Genomic DNA, 27,244 nt, shown 5'->3' with positions numbered 1-27,244 from the left:
TCTAAGAAAATTATTTAAAAAGCCAACTAAAAGAGAGGATTGTACATTATGTGAAGAAAACAATAAGTTTTTATAATATATATATATATATATATATATATATATATGTGTATATATACATATGCAGTAGGTTAATGAGAGGTTTAAATCCTGGAAGCCAAATTCTGCTCTCAATTACACTAGTGTAAATGTGGAGTAACTTCAATGTCAGTGAACTTCACAGACGTTTAAGGAGTTGCTCCATATTTAGTGATTAACTAGAAGCAAAATTTTTCCCTTTGAGGTTTACTCAGGGCAACTTGGTGAGTGATGAGATGACTATTGCTAGGAAACTAGATTATTTCTGTTTGTGTTTTTCAACTGGTAGTGAGAAAGAAATATATGTCAGAAAGCGAAATAAGACTCCTAAGAGCAAAAACATGAGAAAATAGTCTTGATAGTCCAACAGAGGGCGTATCCATGCCCCTTGTACTTGATAGTAGGCTCACTGTTCCTGCTCCCTAACTGTATATTACATCTCACTCAGATATACTCTGTACTCATGCTGTAGTTTGTGATTGGAGGCAAAGTATCAATCTCCATATCTAGTGTTCAAAAGTTTGTCGCTTTAGTGTGGAAATCTCTGACTTTCCAGTTTCCTGTTCACTCTTGTCAATATGATCTCAAATCTTCGGCCTGCATCACCCGATCTTCTCTACAGATTTCCTCCCTTCTCTTTACTTACTGTATACAGGCACTGAAGCTGTTGTGTGCAATGACCTTTTTCAAGTTCTCTTCTATTACTGAATGATTTTATGGACTCTATACTCAGGTACATTAGAGTTTTCATTTCCTTATTGGTTTCCAGTTTATAAATCTGAAATAGACAGACTCCTTATGAAAAGGAAACCAGGGAGGAAGATCCCCTCCAGTTACCTTTACCCAAAAGCACCAAATGAACTTGTTCTTACCTTTCATCCCGTCTTCCCCGGAATCTTGCATCCTCAGGTTCTCGTGGATATCTCTCATCAGAGGGTCTCCGTCCTTCCCAAGGCCCAGGAGGGCCACGATTTGGGCCCCCTCCCTCAAAGTCCCTGTGATCAGGGGGAAAGGGGGGCCCTGGGCCACCTCGTCTCCATTTCTCATCTTGTAGCAGTGGGCCACCTCGCCCCTCAAATTCACGCAATCGGTGGCCAAATCGCTTGTCTGGATGAAAATCATCTGGTCGATCAAAATCATCATGAAAATCTGGGTGAGGTCCTCGTCTATCAGGCAGGCCCCTGTTGTCCCTACCATCACCCCACTCCTGGCCACCTCGGAATGGCCCTCTCTCAGGGCCATGATCTGGACCACCACTGTTTTGGTCATGCCTTCTTTCTGAGAGAGGGCCCATGTGATGGTTTGGTGGGCCACGGTTGTCACCTGAAGTGAAAGACACAGCAGATTTCTGTAATGTTTTCTAAAAACAGTCCAGGGAACTTTCTGGTTTTTACAATTCTATGAAAACATACATTGAAACACTAAGTAATTTGTTGGGAGGTTTTCCACCATATTCTTGCCAGTCCTGAGCATAACCCCCATGTGCATCTACCCCACATGCTGTGTTAGGGCCTCATACATCTAGAGGCACCTCACTAGATGTGACTCTCTTTGGAGGGTTACTTAAGATGTCTAGTTACCTTTATTAGGACCAGGTCCTTGGTTGTGAGGGGCGAGACGGCCTTGTCCTCCCTGCTGCCCCAGTCCTGGTATCAATGGTGGGGGACCTGGGTTCTGTCCTTCCTGCAAAACACAAGAGGCCATGTGGTTTCCATGTATCATACTCAATATTAACTCTCAAAATTACAGCAAGAAGGCAGTAACAAATTTGATAAATGTTACATACACAGTGGACATCTTCATATATCTCCAAATGCTAAATACAGAAACATTCATAGATCTTGTAACCATTTGATTCTAATATCCAATATCTTCAAGTAATCAAATGTAGCACACTTTACTTTACAAGTAGCTCCTCTATGTGAATACCGGGGGGACGAATAATGAGTGAGAATGTATATACAGTATTTATACCTTCTACTGGTTTGAAAGCTAATTTAAAACTGAAATTTTCTTTAAAGCAGACATAAAAACATGTTCCAGGTTCAAAGTATTCAACCATTTAAAGCAGTAACAGTGTATTTACATTAAAATGTATTAACAAAACATCACTGACAGTGCTGTAATCATTGAAAGTGTCATCACTGTTATTTACGCATAATAGTTTAATGTGTAACACAGACCAGGACACACCAACTCAAAGAGGCACCAGACCCTGCCAGAACAGATGCAAAACCTATAGATATATTTCTGCTGCTACAATGATCAATACCCTCCACAACACACCTTTCGAGATCCCTGGGTCCTACACATGCCTATCACAACATGTGATATACCTCATCTAGTACATCAAATGCCTAACAACAATTATGTGGATGAAACCAGACAATCACTACGCTCTCGAATAAACTTACACAGAAAAATGATAAAAGACAAAAACACCATACTACCAGAGGGTGAATACTTTTCACAAAGCGATCACCTCATAACTGATGCCTCAGTCTTCATAATTAAAGAAAACCCACACAATACCTTCAAAAGACGAGCCTAGGGACTTAAATTCATAACTCTGCTAGACACTGAAAATCATGCACTCAACAGATACACAGGTTTTATGGCTCATTAAAACAATGTGTAACTAACCCTCCTTTGTCCTATGACTGCAAAGGTATTAATTGCCCACTTCATGTTAACTGGTCCTCTGAAATGTGTTAAGCTTAATTTATCTCACCTCATATTGAGCTGTGATACTCTGGTTACCTTTTCCAGACCTGAAAAAGAGCTCTGGGAAGCTTGAAAGCTTCTCTTCCACTCACAGAAGTTGGTTCAATAAAAGCTACTACCTCACCCATACTGTGTCTCATATCCTGGGACCAACATGGCTATATCAACAACGCAAACAATGTCTAACATTAACATTTCTGAACTTCTCAGTGCTTAACTATGCAATGTTAACTGTTTTTGGTATTTATTCATACTGAAACACACATGCACACATGACTCCGCTTATTAGCGACCCCTCGGAGGACAGCAAAAGATTGCCATTATTCGACAGTTGCTAATAAGCGAAAGTCAGGTTTGTGAGGTTGCATCCAGAGATGGAAGTGCTGGGACATGCTGATACTGGGCCCCAGGATATTCTACGGGCAGGGCTGCAGTGGGGAGGGGGGCTGCTGCCCAGACACTGGAGCTTTCGATGGAGAGTGGGGATGCTGGGGGGCCACGGGGCTGTATAGTATCTCTTCCTATGCTCTCCAGGCTGCATCCTGGTATGACATCTGGGGCATGGGCTTGACTTGCCCCAGCACCCCTGCTCCACATGGAAAGCAGGCAGCTTTGCGGGGCTGCCAGCTAGGGAAGCTGGGACACAGCTACAGCCTGCAACCCCCCACGCCCAAATATATATGACACAGAGGTACATACACTTTTTTTTTTTTTTTAAATTAACACAAATATATTTACACACTCTGGGTTTGATCCAGCACCCACTGAAGTTAGTGGAAAAACTCACATGAGTTTCAATGGGAATTGGATCAGGCCCTCTACTTGCATTTTTTCTCCTGCAAACCAGCAAAGCTTCAAAGCCCTGGAGGCTGTGGCTCCTTTATTGGTTTTACCTTCACTCCCACATATACATAAAGAAGTACATGTGACCTGTCTGTGGCAATAAAAAAAAATCACGTCCCAGACTGTGAAATCTGGTGAGAGTGGCGGCTGCTGACCAGGTGCCCAGCTTCGAAAGCAGCACCGCCGCCAGCAGCAGCACAGAAGTAAGGGTGGCAATACCATGCAGCCACTGCTCTCCCGTTTCCCAGCTTTAGACAGTGCTGCCCCCAGCAGCAGCAGAGAAGTAAGGGTGGCAATAACGCTACCCCTAATAGGCCTGTGACCGCCTTTTGGGTCAGGGCCCACAGTTTGAGAAACGCTGTGGAGAAAGCACACATTTTTCATGGGTTGATCACAGCATAAATGGCAAATTTCACAGATGTGTTACACATCTGCAAAATTTGCTATATATGATCAACCTGTGAAAAATGTGTGCTTTCTCTGCAATTTAACTAGACCTCCCCCTAACAATAATTCATAGGGGGATTCAGGAACAGGCACAGTGTTTCAGATGACTTAACTTTTTTTTAACCGAGCAGTAAATCCATGCCAGTTTAACATTTAAAAAGAAGCTGTTTACTCATATGAAGACAAGTAAAAATCTACAAAAAAGGTTTGTGAAAAACACCACACTCATTTCTCAGAAATGGCTAGATGGAAGTTTACAAAACTTTTCCTCAAAAAATGCACCTGTACATCTGAGAATAAGCATCAGAAATTTGCTTAATTCAACATTTCTGAATTCTTTTCTCGGAGGCTCCCTGTTTTCAAGAGTTCAGAAGTTAAGACTCTTCTGTCTTAGACAACGGATTTATTTTGAGATTAAATATTTTCTTGCCAGAATTTAATTCTACATCAGTATTAGCAATCCTTCCTTCTCTATACCTTTATTATTGCTGTTTCAAGCTATGTAACTGTTTTCATTAACTCATAGGTACTGGTGCTTCATTATTTTTCAACAGCACTTACCCTTTGGAACCCCACCTCTTGCTACTTAGGGTTCATACTGTGTAACTATAATACTCAGCATATCATTCGTACATTCCTAACACTTTCAGAATTATGCTGACTCAGACATACCTGACTGAATGGGACACGAGGCCCATCACCAAGCAGAGGGGTTTTCTGCTGCTGGAAAGGTAGTGGGCCCTGGGGAGGATGTGACCCCCTTGAAGGATTCTGCTGTCCCGGAGGTCCCGACGGTCCTTGCATACTTCCTTGAGGCCCAACTAAAGAGTTCTTTGGAGGCCCCTGCTGGCCTTGTGCACCTGGCGGCCCACGTAATTCCTGTGGAGGTCCTAACATTGAACCTTGAGGTGGGGGTCCCTGTAGGCCCCTCATCTCCTGGGGACCATGTCCGAGTAAACCACCCTGCATGTGAGGTCCTCTCATTTCTTGCGGATGACCCATCATCATCCCTTGTGGAGCAGGTCCCTGATTATCACGGGGCCCTGGTGGACCCTGCATCCCTCTTGGATTAAGTCCCATCAAAGGCCCTTGAGATATAGGGCCCTGCATCCCTTGAGATCCTGGACCTCCTTGCATTCCATGAGGAAGAGGCGGCCCTTGCATTCCTCTTGGACCAGGTGGCCCCTGCATTCCTTGACCACCAGGGGGACCTTGAGGACCTAAGTGACCTTGCGGCCCTAAATGAGTCTGAGACCCAGGTGGACCTTGTGGTCCTAAGTGACCCTGTGGGCCAGAATTACCCTGTGGACCTGGTGGCCCTTGAGGCCCCATGGGCCCATGAGGTCCAGGATGTCTCTGCATTCCTTGATGCCCATGTAGATCCTGAGGCCTTGGCAGTCCTTGTGGAGGTCCCTGGGGACCCGCAGGTCCTTGTGGTCCCATGAAGCCTTGTGGACCTCCAGATCCTTGATGTAATGGAGGACCTTGGGGTCCCATTTGTCCCTGGGGTCCTCCAGGTCTGAACTGTCCCTGTGGACCAGGGGGTCCCATTTGAGGCATATTCATTGGCATCTGCTGAGGTGGAATGGGCTGCTGAAATCCTTGAGGCATCTGCGACATTGGGCCTTGTCCTGGGAAAGGCTGGGGTCCATGCAGAGGGCCTCCTGGAGGTGGTGCCTGCTGCTGGACTTGCTCAGCTTGCTTTTGTGCAAGTCTCTCAATCTTCAGTTGCTGTCAGAAAACAAATACACATGTAAACAGGCTGCACATACATGTATGTAGAACTACTGGAAAGCAGACAATCATTTCACTCTTGGGAACAAGGGAACTCTGAACAAAGCTTTAACACATTTAACCTGACTGATAAATAGAGATCCAGTTAAAAAGAATGAGAACTCAACAGGATAAAGTTAACTGAAATGCTGCCAACTCAACATCAGTGTTACAATAAGCCAAACTCATAGTTTGGTGGTCAGGTTCAGTATTTACTTGACCTTATTTAATTTTCAATTTATTCCAGCAATGCTTTTAAGTATACTCACCACTGCTACTTTAACAATTTTTAATGAAGTGCACCATATATTTCACCTATTTCTGCTTTATTCTCTACAGTGATTAACTCTGCTTTTCACCACTTCCTCTTTTTGTCTTTTACCCAAGCACACTCACTTGGTTGGTACTTGTTACAGTTTAACTTTCCTTACATACCTCCAAGAGCTGTGGGTTGGTGTACTGAAGTGCTGCCATTTCCTGCTCGATCTCTGCTTGTGTTTTCTTTTTCTCCTCCAGTTTAATATCCTCCTTTCTGTCATTCATCAGCTCAGGTGGAGCAGGGATAGGGACCTTATTCTGCATCCAAGCCTATAAGGGAAGTGAAGATATAAAATCAAAATACTTACTATTTTAGGTAGTAACCTGGGATTGGAGGGATTCAGTCAAATATTTTATTCTCAAGTGTTCATGAACTGGAACTGGTCTGGTGTATTATTCTACACTGGATACTGATCTATAGAAGCTAGAATTTGGAGTGTTGTATCAGGTACAGGCTATTGATTGTTGGGCTAAAATCAATTTAGTCTGATGTATCATTGTGTATCATGTTCTTACCTGCTGAAACTGTGCTGGGATTGGTTTCGCATAGGGCACTTTTTTCTGTGGCACTTTCTTTTGGTCCTTTTGCATCACCTCCTCCATTCCCCAGTCCAGCCCTGGGATTGTCATCTCAATTTCATTTGACTCATCTTTCCCTTGAATGCGAGGAGGAATAGCACAGTCAGCATATAAAGGAGGATGAAGAAATCTTGTTAGTTTTCTGAGTCTCTACTTAAACCAGGGGACCAGGAAACCCTGTTCATTTCCCTCTTAACATTGAAAACATGCTAGTACACAGAATGTCAGAGAAGTTCAATGTGAAAGAAATACATAGCTGTTTAGTGCATTTCACTTTCTCTCCCCTCAGGCCCCCACGACAGATGAGAAGTATGAGAAATAGCCAACCAGTAGCTGAATAGCTTACGAATGAGCCTGCATGCATCATTTCTCCCTCTTACCCATCTGCTCTTGTTCCATGGCTAGTTTCAGTTGCTCAGGTATTCCCATCCCAGGAATCACTGCAAGGCTGTTGGGTTCAAGGTCATCTAGAGGTGGAAAACAAACAAACAGACTGATTTCAGCAAGGATTTTAGATCAGTAATGTCTTTCCTGGAAGTTCGATTCCTACATATTTCACAGATGCTGGGGCACACTTTATCTCACTCATGAACTGCAAGATATTAAAATATGACCTAGAAATTCAGAGATGGAAAACCACCCAAAAGACTACAACAAACGTCCTTTCAGCAAAGCTGCATCTGTGAAAGAGACTGGGGAAAGAAACATGCTTTCAAATACAATTCCCTGTTGTACTTCAATAAATACAGATAAAAGGAAAAATTCATGGGAAATTTTGATCTAAAAAAATTCTGGGACACAGTGTAATCAATTATCTGAATGAAAAAGACAAACCCATGGGACAGAAGGGGAGATGGGCAACCCTGAAAGACTTGACATTGCCAAGAAAAAGCCTTAAAAGAGGGAAAAGACTTAAGGTAAAGGCATTTTGAGTCCAGTTCAATAATTTAAAAGGTTTTCCTGTGCTCTGTAGCTCAAGATTGTGGGAGATCTTGAAGTCACATGCTGAAGTTTTCAGGAGGCAGAACAAACTGGGGAGTTTCCCAGAGGGGGAGCCAAACCTCCTTCCTGTGATTGACAGAGCTGGTCTTACCTCTTGGAGCTGCAGAACAAAAAAACCTCATTGTTGGAATGGGGACCTAGATATAATGGAGAATGAGAGAGCATCCCACTAAAAAAATCCTCATCTACCCAGTCACCAATGCTATTATATTTCATCATGTCACCCAGAAACTGGATTAGAGCTGTAGCTAAGGGCTCTGGGCTTGCTCCTAACACCAACCCTCCATTCTTCTGAATTCATGGCAATAGCCTTACCATATTCCACGCCATCCTCTGACATTCCTGGCAGCAGGTTAAGGTTGTAACGATCTCTCATTTTATCTCCAGGCCGATTTCGAGTCCAGAATTTGCTGTCAAAATAAAATAAGAGTGTGATATTAACTTGCTGAAAGTGTTAGGAGATTCATTATTTTTAGTTGCCATATTCTCTCTTCCTACTTTTGCATTTTATCACAATATCTTGATTTAGATTTCCAAGGCCTTATTCATCAGGCTCCTATTTGGACCTAAACATCAGGTATGATTAATTCTCACATTCCAATATGTTCAAAAACACTTAACAGATAGTGGCTGTGAGAACTTAAGAACTCTCTGTATTGACAGGCTGGACACAAGACTGCCCATTCCTCTTCAATAGCCCTTGCTATTCTTAGCAAGTACTGATGGGCTATCGTTCTTGTGACATGCACTTCTGTGCAGATTCACTCCGCTTATAAAATATAACTGTTGCACCATTTACAGTGTTTCCATCCTAGAAGATGAGCACCCCTGTGGGGTGGAGGATGACATCTGATTAGCACAAGACAAGTGGATGGGGCAAGTGTTGAGGAAGCCTTAAGAAGAAATATTTTCTGTCAAAGACAACAGAAAAACCTCTCAAAAGTTCCATATGATATTTTTGTGACCATGGAGATCTGGTAGGACCTCAAATTTTAAAGTTTCCTCCAAGAGGAATGAGAGGCTAGACTTTAATTCCACCCTATGCTGTAAAAAAGTCAGTGCTTTTCCAAACAGAACACCTTAGTTTCTCTGCATCTTTGCTTTCTTAGCTGGTTCAATAGAAAGAACAACCCCAATCTATCTCAGACTTTTCCCCAGTTTTTAAACTATGTGTGCCCCTGAAATCTTTGTTTAAATGCTTGAAAATACCTAGTATGATCATTTGAGCCGGAGCAGAGAATGTGTCCAAGAGGATGCCAAGCCAGACTCCAGATCATTCCCTCATGGGCCATTTCCATTCCGCCAACCTCTTTCTCCACCCTGAAACATCACACGGTTATCACACAGAAGAATATCCTACTACAAACCCAGTATGAGGGATTTTTAAAAAAAATATATTTATTTTGCTACTCAGTTGCTCATGGCTTTCTATACTATGCTCATTTTAGGCCTCAGTTATTTTTCACTCATTTAGATCTGCTGTTCTGGGACACTCAGTGGAGCAATGTCCAATACTTAAAAAAAACAAAAAACAAAACCATAGTTACAGCATCACCAGCAGATGCTTTAGGATAGGCTCGGAGTTTCATCCCTTTCATTACCACCTTCATTAGACTGAAATGGAAACTCTTCTATAAGGATTAGAATCCGTACAACTAATTACATCTTCACAAACAGATTTTCACATAAATGTATCTCTGAGGAAAAATTAAAAGTAGAAATATATCCCCAAACTACCATGTTCAGGCACTCAAAGATATACACGAGGCAAGGCTGTATTATATATGCACATATAACAACAGAGATTCAAGTGGTGACAATATAAGTTATGTTTACCATAATGATATCTAACACTGCGTGAACTAAATTGCTCCATGTTGATGAAAAAGGTACTTACCCAACATGCCAGAACAACAAAGAACCATCAGACCCTCCACTGGCAAAAAGCCCTTCATGAACAGGGTGCCAGGCCACAGCTGAAATGCAAAAATTCACAATCAGGAATCGCTAGTGAATGTTAAACTGTACCTCAAAGCCTTGAAAATGTGTGCCTTTAATCCCAATTCACTCATAATAATGGTAGTATGAAATGGAGTTCATTCTGACCTGTGGCCTCTTTCTTGTGACCCCTGAAAACTTGGAGCTCTTCTTTCAGGTTTCGGATGTCAAACAGCTTGCAGAGGTGGTCACGAGATGCTGTAAGCAGCCAATTCCCATTCAGGTTCAACTTTACCTCCATCACTGTGTTTTTATGAGCATGTCTGGAAGTAGAGGTAGAAAAAGACTAACTGGCTAGAAGTCAGACATCCTCAATAGAATAACTTATGTGCTTCTATACAGAGGGCCTGGGTCTAAGTTTTAAGGTTAGCCTTTTGCTCCCTGTACGTATAGGACCTAGAGGTACACACAGAGACATGTTTCTTATTAGGATGATAGTAACTTCTGCTGGTTTATCAGGCATAAGTTTAAGTAGGTACCAGCAGTATCTCAGGAGAACTCGGGTGACATGAGACTTGTGAACAAGAGGAAAGACAACTTACACCAGGAAGGGATAAACAAGGTCTTCAGATCAAATTATGTCTACCCTCTAGATTTCCTGACCCGACTAGACGGCCTGCCCATATCGCAACTGTTACGTATGGTTGAAGAGACCTGGTCCTAGAGGGGGGCAACTGAAAACAGAATAAAATAATCAAGAGTCCAAGCAGTTTTGCCCCTTCTGACCTGAGCACAACCTCAGGTCATAACTTACAGCGTGGCAAGACTCTGGCCAGTTTTTGGATCCCAAAACTTGATAGGCTGTTGGCTGTCTTTGCTTCCTGACACAACCAATCCCTTTGTTGGATGCCAGTCAACACACTTCACATCTGCCCCATGCCCTGTTGGGAATACAAAGTTGCTCATTTAGGGATTTCAGAGAAAACTGAAAATTTCATGAAATAGTTTATGTACAGAGCATGGTGTGATCTTAAAGTCCATAATGCTATTTAATGACAGTGCTATTTTTAGTTTTCTGTATTGCATTACATTTCTTCTTACAAATCACTTGAAATAGGTTCCTTCTCAGCTTTCACGATCTTTATTAGAAAACACAAAGCAGATTCCATCTATTTAATAACTGAAGTTTCAACTGGGCATATTTTTAGCCTTTGGTCCTAAACCATTGTGTAATGTTATGTTAAACATCTCAGAAGTGTCTGCCTTATAGTGGTAACGCAAAGTACATGGTTACATATTACTTTGCTTCTGCAACTTTTTTAGGAATAAAGGCTCTATATGAATGTAAGCTATTAACACCCACTCCTGAAGTAGTGTTCCAGCCCCCACAGGAAATGATAATAGGCAAAAGAAATTAGACCAGACTGACTGACTAGGATTTTTTTTTTTTTTAATGTGTTAATTTGGTTTGTCAAAGTCCCTTACACCAGCCCATATAACAAATCCACATTTTCCTAGCACCAAATGAAGATAGGAAAAAAGAAAAACATATGCCATCACTTCCCTATAATTAGATTGGCTGACCTTGCTCATTTAGATAATCTGTATTGCTTAGGAAATATATTAACTCTTAAATCAGACAAGAAAATGTTCTCAACTGTTATTCACAGCAATATGGTGAGGTGTCTGGGTTGGAATATAGGAATTTGGAGGAAAAAATAAAAAGGAAAGAATTATACTTTCTACAATATCTCTCTATGCCAGCCCACTTAGTGGACATGCCAACAGTAATGTTCAGTACCAGAAGAGAGAGCACCTGGGTAGTTAGGGGAAAAGTGAGCATGTGCTTTCTGAAGGCAGCTAGCAACTTACTTTCTAAGCTTTACAATTATCCTAAGATAGATATGTAAACCATTCTCACATCAGATGTATGAACTTTCTGATTTTTGTGGAACTGGACAGAATGAGCAGAGAAAATTTTCTTGACTCAAGAGGAATGGAGAAACCACCCTGGGGAGGAAATAGGGAACAGCTTTAATCACTATCTTGTCCAGATAAGGAACACTGCAGGAAAGAGCCTGACCCTCCCCCCTCACTCTCCCAGCAGACTGAATTGACCTTACAATTTATAGGGCCACAAGCAAGAGCACTGTCCTCAAGCTGCCAGAGCTGAGAATCTGGTCACAAGTTGCCTCTACTACCAGAGGGGAGTCTTGTGGTGATGGTTTCCTCCCCACCGGATTCTACTGGGAGAGGCAAATGGGGCAACATCTCTTTGAATATTTTATGTCTAGATCTTAGGTCCCAGGTGAACTGCATTCTAAACAAGGGTTTAACTGGAACAGTCCACTCTGTCAGAACCCAGAAGGCCCATACTATATTGTAGCCAAAAGGGGCCATGCCACCCAGACAGATGTGTGCCCTGGGTAATTGAGGCAACTCAGGGTGACCCTTGGTGGATAGTCTCATTTTTTAGAGGACTTCAGCTCCAGAGGCAAGGATAGGCTGGACACAGAAGACGTGGACCGAGGTAATGACTGCTGAATAGTTAATGCTGGGGAGATCATGTATTGTATGAAAACATGCTCACAGCAATGAGTTCAAATACACCATCACAGAACCCAGAAAATGCAGAAAGATGCAGGCCGGCTCCAAATTTGCTTAGAGTTGGGTTGGCCTCTCTTGTTCCTAAAATAACCAGACTGAGGGCAGGTCTTCACTACCCACCGGATTGGCGAGTAGTGATCAATCTATCGGGGATCGATTTATCACGTCTCATCTAGACGCGATAAATCGATCCCTGAATGCGCTCCCTGTTGACTCTGGAACTGCAAGAGGCGGAGTTGACAGGGGAGAGGCAGCAGTCGACTCACTGCCCTCCTCATGGCCAGGTAAGTCGACCTAAGATACGCCAACTTCAGCTACGCTATTCGACCCCCCCAACCAAGTGTAGACCAGGGCTGAGTGAAGTAGGAATACCGAAAAGAGACAAAGGGCTATTTTCTCTTTGATCAGTAGGGCTTGGGATCCTGAAATCTGGATATGCGACTAATAAATTCACGCTTTTCTTTGAAGATTTCATATGCACTAAGCCATTTTCAAAAAAAATTTCCCTCAAAAGACACACAGACAAAGGCAGCTTTAGATGCAAGATCATCAGCTCAAGTTCATAGTCACAACACCTGGAAGATGATAACATATGGCCATACTGTGGGAAAAAGCTTGGATAACACCACAAATAAGTCTTTAAAAAGAGGCTATATAACAGAAGGAACAAGCCTCAATATCTTCCTTAGATGCCAATTTCTGTAATCATCTTACTAAGGTCCTGGCCATATAAGCCATGTACCACGGAGAACCCAAAATACTAGTATGCTACTCTAATATGAGTAGCTTGTCCTGCCAATTCAACAGGCACTGGCCCTCAAGAAGAGATGGTTTTGGAGTATCACAGGAAAGTCAGAATCTTAGGGACGAAGAGAACCACATCAGACTTATCCCTTGAGAGGGCATAAAGCCACCTGAAGGATCTAAGGGATTGCAGTTTCTTGTTGGAAGCAGTCCAATCCATGCCCAACATGTCCTGGACCAGAGGAATAACTGGGAAAAACTTTTAATGGCTAGTCAAAATAGCCCCAACCTCCCTACCTTCAGGAGCATAATCTTTTAGACTCTCAGTGCAGGTTACTTGCTTGGTTAGCAAAGTCAGACTTAGGAGGAAGCTGCTGGAAGGGATCCCCCCATTCGCCCTTAGCTACAACTTTCCCAGGATTGGCACCAATGAATGTGAGGAGAAAAAATAAACTCTTTGCTATGACAGCCATATATTTGCAACTAGCTAATCTTGAGAGATGAGGAGGATTTGGGGAGAGGTGGGGGGAAGTTTTTAAAAGAAAAATGTAAAAGCTAAAAATCTAGCTTAAATCACTCAGAAGAGTAGCATGCAAACAGTAAAACAACTGATCAGGGTCATTGAGACAGACTCCTTTACAGGGAATAAGGGCATACCTTGCTGTTTTCCTCAGTCTGCTGATAGGGAGATTTATGTCCTATTGTCTGTGCTAACATAGAGGGTTGTGGAACAAAACTGTGTTTTTATTTTAAACACGGAAAGACAGTCCAGTTGTTAGGGTACTGGCCTAGGACTGGGGGAGACCTGGGTTCACGTTCCTGCTCTGCCACAGACTGCCTATGTGATCTTGGGTAAGTCACTTATCCTCTCTGTGTCTCAGTCCCCCATCTGTAAAAAAAATGTGAAGGAAAGCACTATAATCCCCAACACCTCTGTGAGGCACAGTTTTACATTAGAGTGTGAAGCACTAAGATATTATAGGTACCTAAGATAGACAGACAGACCTTGTGAAGGATTTTAGACTCGGTTAGCCTGTTCAAATCCTTGCATGGTGAGGTTCAATGTGTTAATATATTGTGCTTTTATGGAAAAGATGGATACTTTCAGACTTTAATTGCCCCCCTTCCCCAAAAAATGTTGACACATATAATAGGGAACATTAACAAACATACCCTCCTTCAAGAAGAAAAATACATAATTAATGTGGTAGAAGTGTTGTGAAATTTAATATTCATATTCTTACACAAATTTACATAATAAAAAGGAGAAAATATACGCCAAAATGATCTGAAAATTGATAAAGGGAGAATAAAAAACTTTGTATAATCTAAACACTTAAAATTACGAATTAGTGTGGGAACATAAAATAGTCTAAAACCTGTTTTTACAAGGGCAAAAATCTGATACAGCTTGTTCAAATTTTATATTTTTTTGTGTGAAAAATATTGAGCATTAGCCAATCCCTAAAGAAGCCTAGATGCAAAGCAGTTATTTCTATAAGAATTCTTTCTACAAGTGGAATAAAGGCCTGATCCATAACTCATAGCTGATTGAAGTAAAGGCCTTAGATGACCAGTTAAAACATTGGATTATTAAACATTCTTCCACCCACTACACTTTCAGGATTGTGTTTTTAAAAGGTGAAAACTGCAACAAACTATAACTAGCTAGACAGGCTTAACTGAAGTAGTGTCTGATTGGTCAAATACAGCATGTCACCAACGTGATTGTTGAAAATTTAATGATTTCTCATACCCCCTTTTGACTTTTTTTGCAGATATGACTTATTGGACATTATATCAACATATGGAGTATTACCCATCTTTTATAACTATTTATAATGTGCCTATATATTTTGTATTACTTTATATATCTAAGTTATAAATGTGAAATATATGTATATTGCCTTCAGTTTATTACTGTGACCAATTGTTTGCTATTTCTCCCCCTCCCACACAAATTACAAACTTTAAAAAATGCATTTAAAAATGTTTTACACTTAAGGAGAGCTTTATACATATGACTTTTGCACATATTTCTATTTCTCCCCTCCCCCCCACACTTTAGTTCAATTTTTAAAACATTATGTATATACGAGTGAATGTTTTCCTTAAGCATCTTATTTTATTGCTTATAACTAATGATCATAATCAAAATACATGCAATATTGCATATATATTGTAAATACTGAACACTCAATTTGACAACATTTCAGTACTGTCATAACTGAACAAATTTGTCACAAGGCAGTACAATTTATTTTACACTTTAAAGGAAGTTTCGGATTTTGTTTTTTCTTTAAATGGTAACTCTGCAAAAGCTCGATCTTGCAAGGTACCAAGTGTCCTCCATTCCCATTGAAATTAGTGATAGTTGAGGCCTCTCGGTCAGCACCTTGCAGCAGATATCCCCAAAAATACATAATTCCAAGAGAACTAAATCTCTTAGAAGAAAATGAACACACACAGTATGATTTCATTGCCTCACACTTAATTTATGAATAGTTTCCATAGTGTTAGAAACACCATAATGCTGGAGGAGCTGAATTCTAAGATGATTTACTGTACCAACACCACACTTGTTAGAGGTTTTCGGGATACTATCCTTTGTAACCTGGAGATTACTCCTTAATTTATTAGCCCAGCACTGTCAAGTAAGATTATGGGTTTTGTTACCAAGAGAATGCATCTCATATCTATCAAAAACCCTCTATTCTGAACAGACATTTATTGTTTGGTAACATTGATTGATGGAATCAAATCAGTGAGGGGTGAGAATCTTTTAATTCCAGGAATTAAAAAAAGTCGTGCTCTCGCTCACTCTATTGCACCCATCATGTTCTATGAATGACCTCCTCTTGGGAAGTGTGTCTGTGCTTCCCTCCGATCAAAGGCTCCAAATTGCAGAAATCTTCCTTCTGCAGCCATTCAGCACAGTTTCTTTTAAAGTCTGGAAGGAGGTGCATAGAGAGCAACAGGAAATACCCCTTTTCCATCTTGAATGGGTTAAGAATATTGCCTCCAAAGCATCTCCAGATCTTGCCGACCTGATAAAGGATTATTTTATTTTATTTTTTTTTTAATTTGCCCATGGCATCCTTCCCTGGATGTGAGCTCTATACACTTGTGCACACAAATCCTGACATCCAGGCAGTTTGCTAGAGGATTTATTTGTCAATGGTGAATGTTTCTTGTATCATCGCTATTTTAACATATCAATGTCACTTTCCTGATGCTAGCTTTGGTCTACACTTCTATTACAAATACCATTTTTCAGGGATTTATAATTGTGGTAAGTTTTCTTTTCAGGTTGAAAGCTGTTACACAGGATCAGATTTTTTCCCATAAATTGTGTATTTTTGAGCTATGAAATATTAATAAAAAATGTTAATGAACATTAGTGAAACATGTCTATCTTGATAGAAGGGATGTTGCCCTGACCCCAGACTACTGGAGAGGATGATCTAATCATCACAAAGGTGAGAAATAAAACATCTTAAAAATTCAGTGTTTCTGTAATTCAGTTTAGAATTTGCACATCCTATTCCCAAGTGCTGATGCCCTGTACAAAAATCCTAACAGCGGCATACAGCATTCTATTGTCATGGAATTTGCACTGGCCTTTTGGTCATCATAAGAAACACTCTGGTTCTATTACAGGAGCTAAACAGTCCTGCAAATCTTTTTAATATTCTGTACATCTCAGAGATGGCTTCCCCTTCAGCAGCACAGAAATTAAAGTTTATGGCTGTGCGGATGTGAGATTTAAGATTTGTGAAGACTATGATGAGAGTCTTTGTATATCATATATGGTTATTAGCAATGGAACAGTCATTGGGATGCTTTTTTCAAACTGGAATAATAAACCACTCAAATATTTGGCAAAGTTTTCTATAAAACGTTCTATACATATATGACTGGAGTGAAAAAAGAAAATCCAGATATAGTCATGGAACAATGAGTCACTTAGTAACTGGCAGGATTGAGCTCTACATAGGGTTCAACCCCGCCAATTGCTGTCCAGTCTCTAACAAAACACTTAAACATGTTCTTAACCATAATGGGACTGCTCACATATTTAATGTTAAGTGGGTACTAAGTACTTTACAAGATTGTAGCCTCTACAGAGGTACATAATTCAATGCCAGTGCTATCCTACTTTGAACAGGGACAAAGAAGTTACCAGAGATTTAAAATATCTATCATTTCAGATATGTGCCACCATCCACAGAAACTCAGTTTTCTAAAGTGATGCTCTAGAGCAGTGCTTCAGTGGAGGTGAATACTCTTTGTCCAGTAAGAGGAAAAGTTAACAGGAAGAAATGAATGTGTTAAGCATTGAATATTTTAGAAGCTTGATGAAAATTCTTCTGTTCAACTTTAGCACCTGCCATAGAAGATAAAGGCACACCTATCATTTCACTTTAGACACAGGTACTTTTCCATCTATACATAGCTTATCCTTGATGCTCATTACTCCCACTGGCCTAATATGGGGGACAGATTAGAATGTGGTGAGATTCTGACGCTCTAGGACAGCGGTTCTCAGGACAAATTTTTTGATGGCGTTACAGTGCGGCCACCAATTCTTGCTGGTGGCTGCTCTCACACTTTTCCCTAAAATACTTAATTAGCCTTAGGAAAAACTAATAAATATGCACATAGACACATCCAAATCATTGTAATTTATTTATTCCTAGTTAGTAAGTCTGTTGTGAAAAGTGATATTAACAAACATGCAAGTATAACTTTTTACAGCTGACTTACTCAGCCGTGCCAAGCCTGGGGACAAATTAAGCCCTGGATGAGGGCGTTAGGGGAGGGAGGCAGCAGGGGCCAGGAGCAGTGGGGGTTGGTGGGAGGCAGCCGGGGGCTGGCGCCTGAAGCCCCATGGCTAGAGCCTGCCGTCACACAGCCAGAGTCCAGAGCTAGAGCCCGAAGTTCCTCGGCCGGAACCTGCTGCCCACCACCCCAAACTGAGGCCCAAAGCCTGAGCCCCACTGCCCTGGGAAGGTGGGGAATTCACTGGCTGCTTGCTCCTCTAGTGTTGTGCCCCAGGTGTCTCCAGAGGGGGGCAGAGCCCAACCCTTGCTGGCAGTCCCAGCAATCAACATCAAGGCAGTGCATCCAGGAGCAAGGGGGGGGAGGGGGGCACTATTTTGTCACCCACCCCTACCCCATCACAGCCCAGAAGGCTGTGACTGCAAGAAAAGCCCCCTGGTGGCCACATCTGAGAAACTCTGAGGCTAGAATATATATTGTAAAACTACATCTGTGAATAAATAGTTAAGCTGGACAACTGACAGTGCAACAGAAGTAGAGAAGTAATGGAAATTTCATTAGTAAGACATGGAATAATTGTTCTCAAAGTAACGAGAATGGTACATCAATAATGTGATATGTATGTTTCAGTATTTCTAATTAAAAAATATAATTAAGTAATACATTCAGAATGATCACCAGTACTCATAACTCAGTGTGTCAGAAGTATCAATTTATGACCATAAATACATTTCCATTTATGTCTATTGTCCTTTTACAGTGTAGAATTTCCTGATATCCTACTGTAATTTAACCACTTCTTAGTCAAAATTGATGCACTAATGTCCTACTGCACAATTCAGTTAGATTACCATGCCTTGTAAAGAATAGTATGGTACAGGGTGCACAAGATGACACAGCAGAGGCAGTCAATTCCTATAATGGAATTGTGCACAGTATTTCCTATTCATAACCATCAAACAAAAAGGAAGCTCAGCTCCAGTTCCAATGAAATGCCACTGAAGTAGAGCAGCCAGACTGTACAGAGGGAAAAAGATATAGTTTAAAAGTGTTTGTGAAAATGGCATCTTCTTATTCAACCTATCTGCTTGTTGGGTGTTTTCCAGAAATGCCTGCTTGCTTTAATGTTAACGCTACAGAGTCAATATATTCATGGAAGAGCAAGATGGATTCTATTCTGCCCTATCGCAATTATCTTCTAAAATTCTGATTGCAGAATCTGTTACTATTTATCAGTACTAATTAGGTCCTGACAAAAAGGAAGTTAACCTCACATTCTGTGGTCCCCAATAGCTGTTTAAGTACTCATGGCTAAGCTCACTTCCCTGATACAGGTTACTGTTAGCCAATGTACCTTTAAAGCAGCAACACGCTCACTGTTTATTGAAGAGAAAATGTTTATTTACAACAGTAATTTACATGAAAAGGTAAAATAAGAATTAAACATTATACAAGAAACATATTAAATAAACAACAGATATATGGTATATAAATCCTCACACAGCAGGACATAAGCCAGACACCACCTGACAGAAGTTAAGAAGCAGCTTTCCCAATAGGGAAACTATTCCATAATTGTCTATTATGAGTCTGCTTACAGCTTCCTCAGAAACATCTGATACTGGCCACTGTCATAGGACCTAATCTAGCATGCACTGACATCAACTGTTGACATCCATCAACTGTTCTTAGTGGGTGCTGGATCAGGCCTACAGACAGAACATTACACAAGACGGACCACTGGTCTGATCAGGTATACGACTTCTATGTTCTTCCATAACTCATTTCCAAGAAATTATATAACAAAGGATAAGATGTCTTTTTAAGATAGAAGGATATATAATTTGAAAGACATAGAAAGAATAGTAACTTTGTCAATCAACAGTAGAGCCTTATGATTTCCATGGTTTTGTGGTTTCATAATAAGGTGCAGAATCAAGCTGTGCAGCAGGATTTGGCTAATTTTTTAAAAAGTGAACATTCAAAGCTTCTATATTACAAAAAATTGAAGGTTGCCAGTCTTTGTGGTCGCAAAGCAAACCTTCCAAATGTAAATCAAATGTAAAATAAATTAATGCCCATTCTGAGTCTGCACAAAGCCTGAAAAAAACAGCTCTCAGAGACATTAACTGACTCCACTAATCTCAATGGAATGTCAAAATGAAATCTATATTTTATAACCAATATTTCACTTCCGTTCCCCAACATAGCAGGAGCACCCCTTTTACATATTACAAATCAAAAATCAGTAAATGGCCAAAATGTTAAAAAATGTTTAAAAAGTTAAAAAACCTAAAGTTAAGCTCCTATACCCATATTTAAGCACTTATATGAGTGACTTGATTATAAAAAGGACTGATTATCCAGCAACTCTCATCAAATAGGTGCCTACATATGAATCTAGGATCTTAAGTTTAGGCGCCTATTTTTAAAAATGTTGGTCAATGTCCTCATCTATCACCACTGGTTACCAAAACTTCCTGCTTTCTGATCCAACAGCTTCAGCAAAGCAGTTGTGCACGATTACAAAATTGTGTGGCAATGAAAAACATGCAAAAATTGTGATTTGTATTCAATGTAAAATGAAAAATGAAAAATAATGTAATGCATATTGCAAACTGTACTATGTAGGTTTAAAACAAAAAAAACCTGTTTTTGAATTTACTTGAAACTGCCAGAGAATTTAGTGTGACTCGACCAGAGAAATGAAGGGGGGAGAAGTGTGAAGAGGAGAGAAATCAGAGGGCTTGCTGTAGAATTTAGGACCAGCTTGCCAGAAAGAACAAGAATTTAGGATGGACTCCTTTAGACCAATGATATTAGCTATGAAGTGGTGATCCTTCCTCGTGGCAGTGGACTAAAGAACACATATCCATCCATGAAAACCACAGAAGTCAGATTCACCAAACATGGTCATTTTCAATAATTCCCTTCCCTTTACCCTCCGCAATAATATTCATTAAAGGTTATGGTGATGGTTGGTGGCAGTTTTGAAGATCTGTGAACTCTAATTCCTGTATTATTCACTAATCAATGTGCTGAATAAGCAGCTATTATCACTCTGACCAGGCTGAAGTTAGCTATCAACCCAGAGAACAGCTTTCTTGGGCCACAGCAGAAGATAACACATAAGAATAGTGTTTGACTCATGGATTGCACAAGATACTCTCTCTCCCAAGTCAACCCAGAATATTAAACAGGACCATCCTCTATGAAGGACTATCCAGACAGCTTGATTCTTCCTCACTAGGGCTAATAAGTTTCAAACAAATTCTCTGGTTCAGAATGCACTATAGACCTCTACTTTTCTCACTTATCTTTCACTGGGACAAAAGGAGGCATCATCTTGATCACCCAGTCCACTTACCCAGAAACAAAAGCAAACCTTGTAGATTAGGGAGGACCAACTTGTAAAAAGTATCCCAGAGTGGAGAACCACCACCAGTTAGATCAGATGAGTAGTCAGAATGGGATGCAATGCAATTCACAGTAAATGGAGCCATTGTGATTGTAAAGATAACTTACAAAATATTAACCAAATGTAAATAAATGTGCTGACATCTGCCTGAATCTGCAGACAGCATGAAACAACTGTTGTCTTTTATTGTTCTCAATGGGGTATCAACACAGAAGCATAGATAATTTAAACTTTGTTAACTATTTCACTACTGATCAAACCACATTAGAAATAAGAGGTTAATCATATTATGAGGATCTATAGAATCAACCGAGAGTGGTATATGAGCCCCATCAAAGGGGAATCAAGCTGAGAGAGCCTAGTGGATCTCTGCTGGGAATATCAACCTTACCTGAGGAACTCAGCAAAGCACAAAAGGACATATTCTGAACATCTGTGCAATCTACTGGAAGAGGCATCTCAAGTGGGCAGCTTGCCTCCCCAAACTCAACCCAGTTGGGGCTAACAAAAATCTAGTGCTCAGCACTCCCAAATATTAGCTATCAGCAGGAGAAGCCATTTAGGGATTGGTAGGATGTTTTCATCTAGAACTAGTTTTATGATTTCCAGATACTGGAACCCCAAAGCCCACATACAGAAAGCTAGTCTGCCCCTCTCACAGATCCTCAAATTTATCTTAAAGACTCTTTACTTCCTCCTGACTGAGACTCCTTTAGACATTCAGTCCTTTAAGATGGCTGGCCTTCCTGGTAGTTACTGCATCTGCTAGGACTGGAGAACTTTGATCCCTGCTTGATAGTCACCTTTCATCATCCAGAAGATCAAGGCATTCCTCTAGACAATTCCCAGATTCTCCCAAAAAGAAATCTTCCACTTCTGTAACATCCAAGAAATTTATCCTCCCTCCATCATCATCCTCAGTTAAGGAGAGAGCTCTCCACAGGCTAGATGTTCTTAGGTGTTATAGAGAATACAACCTAACAGTGCAGAGGGGCAGGCTTCTAGTTCTCCCATTGCTCAGTGGATCCAGGCTAACCCCTTCAGGTCTGAAGACACACAGTACCATAGCTACTGGGCCAGATGGAAAATAGCTACTGTAGCAGACATCTGCTACACTGCAACATGGAGGTCATTATATAATTTTCTAAGAACTACAGCTCATACATAACAGCTGCAGCAGCCTTTGGACATTAACTCCTTAGCACAGTTGTCCAGTAGTTCAAGTATTCCCTTTTTTCCGTCCATATTGTCATGAGTGCTGATCCATGTAGGCCACAGGTCTAGAATGAAGGACCCAAAAAAGGGTTGTACCCCTAATCACATAGAGAGTTTGTGCTCATCACATTGACAATCTGTAGTCCTCCTTGACCTAATATTGCTGGACCCTTCGTCCTTTGGGTTTCACATCATGAAATATATATAATTCTTATTCTTTGATTTTTTTTTTCCCCACTAAATTTGTAGTAAAATAATTCAGATAGATAAGTAAGAATTAGACTGGAACATTCACACTAAAAAGCACGTGGGATCTTCTCTCATCAGGGAAGAAAAGTTTTGAAATGAATGGCCTGTCTACCTGTTCAAAGTGGAAAGAGGAATCAGTCCCATCAGTCTAGTTTGTCATTACTGACTAAGATGAAGCCCGTTGTTATTCAGACACAGATTCCCTTCTTCCCGACCAAGAAACTGCAAAAACTATTTTCTTTGACAGCCAATATACATTGTGCTTTCTGTCTAAACAATTCCATTGAAATTGTAAGTTCAAAAAGAGAGTTTAAGGAGGGAAAAAATCACAACAGTCGTTTCTTTTAGAATAAACATTGCATGAACATTCATCCTTCACAGTAAGGTAAGGGGAAGAAGCAAAAATCAAAGTAATGCAGTTTGGCTATCACAGACTGCAGAAAAGGACCCATGTGTCACTATCAACCTCAGCCATAATGACTCAGACAACAAGTGGCTCATTAAAAAGCACTGGAGACCTGAGCCAAAATATGAAGGAAATTATTGTTGAGATTACCTAATCATGCTAATTTGGTAAACACTGAAGGCAAACTAAGTAAGAAACAGAATCATGGAGATAAGCAGATGGTTGAAAAAGGTGGCACATTATTCTCACTATCCAATGTGGCTAGAATAAGTAGTATTGCCTTAAAATGCCTCAGGGGCAATACTCATTCTCCTAAGAAAAATTAAGCAGTGGAATAAGTTATAAAGAACAGAGTTTGGGGCAACCATTGCAGCAGATATTGAAGATTATTATATGTATTTATCTGCCAGAGATGGTGTAAAAATAATTAAATACGTTGTACAACAGCATAATGGGGAGGGATATATTGAATGTTTATAACAAAATTATTCTATGTTTAACAGAAGGTGGTGGTGTGGAGTGTTGGGTGGGTTTGTGTGTGTGTTTTGTTTGGTTTATTGATTTAAAGACATTTAAATGGCAAAATGTAGGACATAAAGGGTATGTCTTCACCACCCATCGGATCAGCGGGTAGGGATCGATCTATTGGGGATTGATTTATCACGTCTCGTCTAGACGCGATAAATCGATCCCCGAATCAACGCCTGTACTCCACCTCAGCAGGAGGAGTAAGCGGAGTCGACGGGAGAGCCGCCACAGTCAACTCGCTACCGTGAGGACAGCCAGGTAAGTCGGACTAAGATACTTCAACTTCAGCTACGCAAATAGCTGAAGTTCAAATCTTAGTTCAAAACCACCACCCCCTGACCCCGCAGCATAGCCCAGGCCGAAGTGTAAAGTATTTTGGAACAGAAATATTGAAATGTATAGTTTCTCTCCATGACTCAGTCTGTACTTGAACACAGATGCTGTTTTTGAACGTATATTGGTATAGTTACTGCACGCTATGGTATCAAGTGATTGTGTAGTATGTAGTGATTTTTGGAGAGCTGATAGCATGGAGGTTTTCATGTAAGTATCCTGAGAGTCCATTCCATTTCTGGCTCTGCATCTGGTGCTTGTTTGCAGGGATCAGAATTAGAATTTAAATTACAACATGTATGAAAGATTTATGCCTAGAGGTAGAAAATGGGTTTTAATCACATTGCCATATAGGAAATGCCTGGCAAAAATCCTGGATGTCATTACATATGCCTAGATATATCACCAGAATGATACCTTCTAACATTTGAAAGAGAAGTTGCTGCAGTTAAAGTCTATTGAGAGAGTAAACTTCTGTTGTGGAGTCATAGGAATATGTTTCCACCAAAAATGTTTAGTTATTATACTCAAAAGCAGATTCCTGAATCTAGAAAGCATATTTTAAAAATTTAGAACAAACAAACAAAACAACAAACACCTTTAGAGAATCTGGTACTCTTAATGAAGTGCATTAGTACCAGACATACAAAATGGATAGAGCTAAGGACATGGAGAAGAGGAGACACTCCCCGGTAAGGTACATTGAACTACTCAAAAAATGTGTGAAAAATCAGAAGAGAGCCCTCAGCACGTTGACAATGCTCCTAACACTTGCCAACCAAGGAGCAGAAATCCCCAGATTGCACTCAAACTCTGATTTTACCCATGGTACTAAGACACAAGAGCATGTGAACCATTAGGCCAATACAAAAACCCAAACCAACCAAAAAAATTTTAGCTATCACAGGAAATTACAGCTTTTTTGGGGGTGGGGGTGGGGGGCTGGAGCAGTTTATTATTGTCTTTGATTGTGGTGTTTTGTTACATACCCTGGAGCCTAATCCTTCCCTTGTTAACCAAAAAAGAGTCAATGGCAGCTTTGAGTGTATAATGCTGGCTTAGGCCCCTGAAAGAGAATTCTATCATGTCTGTAACTACTCAGGGTCCTCATTTCTCCTATCAGTTCTTCTTAGAGAACCATTTTCCTCCTATATAGCCACTTCTCTGAAGACCACGATTACAAGAACTTTTTCCTGCAAGAGGAACTGATGTTTTATGTCATTTCATTCATAAACCAAACAATGAACTACCCTACTATGCTAACCCTTTAATGCCCCTTTTTAAAATATAGATCTTTATAATTTTTTATAATGTAAAAGAACATGATGTGTTCCATGCCACCCACCAACACTATAACTTAACATGTAGTCCTACATCTCTGTTGCCTGTTACCTCCCGCAACATCCCATTGTCATATTTAGTCTAGTTTTGAAACAGTGGCCTCATGCACCAGTGCACCACCTTCAAGATCTGAGGATAGTTAGGCTCACCTGGATTACTGTTTTAAATTAAACTATCAGGCAAATTAAGTTCCTTGGACAGTCTACCACTTAAGTAGAGCAGCATAGTGTGAACGTATTAGTAACTTCTCCAATGTGTAGATTACTGAACATCTGCTTAAGCTTATCCCACCCTACAGTTGTTACATAATTAATTTCATCACAAATTTTCTCAAGATAAAAGACTGAATAAGGAAAAACTAACGAACTACAAAAATACCTAGCTGATCTGAGGCAGCTTTGTAACAAACTTGCTTGATATGGCAAACTTGTATTCATTGAATTCTGTATTTTACTTCTTTGTAATCATGAATCGCTATATAAATTAGCATGATCACATAAAAAATATGACAAAGCACTAACATTCACTGTGCTGAGGTGATGCAGCAAGAAGTTACTTGAGGAACATGGGGGAATATTCAATTTTTTCTCCACTGTGAAAAGTATTAATCGTGCATCAAGAACATAAAAATAGATTTAAAAGGATTCCCATCTCAGAAATCCGTAGTCATGACAATGTGCTGACAATGAACTGAAACTGTGCTGAAATTTTTTTTAAGGGAATTAGATAGAGTAGCTAAAAAAGACAATCCCTAATATTTGAGGGACTGTATATCCACAAATAGTAAAATAAGTAACTAAAATAGGGAGGCAGGGGTACATAAATAAAAATTGACTGGGGAAAAAGTCCTGTCTTGAAACTAAAGCTGCAGACCTGTAATCTGCTTCAGATGAAAACACTTTACAGATACAGGTCATCTAAAGATTGCAGAAAAGATGCACTAATTCTAGGCAGAGAAAATTGTTATGTTTCTCTCTTGTAGGAATCTGTCCTTCAGTGTTATTCTGAAAAATCAAAAAGCTAATGTACTGATTCTATGAATGGAGGAAAAGGTCGCTGAGCATCATTCCCACTTCTGAAGACTAATATAATTATGGATGCTCACTCTAACCCAAATTAAAGTATGACCAGAAAAAGGTTGACTCATGGAAGAAAGTAACAGCACCTGTGTTTAGCAAGATGCTAGCAGGAAAATCATAAATATGTGCCTCTGTTCCTCGGGCAAATCATGAGAGGAGCTGAAAAATCATTTGCCACCCAACTCAAAAATATTACAATATTAATATTAATATATAAATATTATAGCTTCAAGTTTACATTTTAATTTTCTAAATATTTTGATTCATAGAGGCTACCCTGTAACTGGGGTATTGTAACCTTTAAAAAAAACAAACCCCAAAACCTTGAGATGTTATAGACCCCTTTCAATATCTTTTATTTTAAAGTGTCAGTTAAAATAGTTATTGCTTTCATACACAAAATACACCTTCATGAGATTATTCCATGCCCATGGACTACTTATAGAATTCCCATTACATAATAATTATTCATCTGATGTGAGTGGGCTGTGCTACAAATGGCACTGACTTGTGTCATGAGAATATCAATACACACAAGACCAAGGTTTAAGGTTATATAATAAGGCTGAGAAATATTTAATTTTCAAAATAACAGTCCCTCTCTATAGGCGACTGGGCAGCATGGTCATGTATATGCTTCATCAATACCCTAGTTTCTCCAGAGATAGTACATCCTAAAGCCTGACTGTGCCTCTACTTTAGCAAGACTGTGCAAGAGAACCCAACGGATTTTAAGTGTTACTACACAGTTTCTGCAGTATTGTGCATCATGGATAATGGCTACGCACCTTGCAAGCACAGGCAACACACTGGAATTTACTCCTGCTTTATTCCATGCAG

At 40.2% G+C, this 27,244-nt stretch overlaps 1 protein-coding gene across 4 annotated transcripts in view; it reads right to left on the bottom strand.

The window, feature by feature from the left end:
- Positions 1-27,244, bottom strand: part of WDR33 (WD repeat domain 33) — a 103,388-nt gene that overhangs the window by 8,644 nt on the left and 67,500 nt on the right. For 2 of the 4 annotated variants that reach the window (XM_074964024.1, XM_074964025.1), the window contains exons 8-18: positions 10,517-10,643; positions 9,871-10,025; positions 9,662-9,740; positions 8,974-9,084; positions 8,080-8,174; positions 7,143-7,229; positions 6,700-6,839; positions 6,301-6,453; positions 4,765-5,823; positions 1,659-1,761; positions 951-1,401 (exon numbers count right to left, since the gene is read on the bottom strand). In XM_074964024.1, coding sequence (XP_074820125.1) covers positions 951-1,401; positions 1,659-1,761; positions 4,765-5,823; positions 6,301-6,453; positions 6,700-6,839; positions 7,143-7,229; positions 8,080-8,174; positions 8,974-9,084; positions 9,662-9,740; positions 9,871-10,025; positions 10,517-10,643 — 2,560 coding nt within the window. Of the gene's footprint in view, positions 1-141; positions 857-950; positions 1,402-1,658; positions 1,762-4,764; positions 5,824-6,300; positions 6,454-6,699; positions 6,840-7,142; positions 7,230-8,079; positions 8,175-8,973; positions 9,085-9,661; positions 9,741-9,870; positions 10,026-10,516; positions 10,644-27,244 lie in introns of those variants that run through there. The other 2 variants (XM_074964027.1, XM_074964026.1) reach the window with 2 other exon arrangements.

This window comes from Natator depressus, chromosome 9 (assembly GCF_965152275.1).
Source record: "Natator depressus isolate rNatDep1 chromosome 9, rNatDep2.hap1, whole genome shotgun sequence".
NCBI lineage: Eukaryota > Metazoa > Chordata > Testudines > Cheloniidae > Natator > Natator depressus.
Note: the sequence above shows the minus strand (reverse complement) of the source record. Positions and strands in the feature narration are given on the sequence as shown.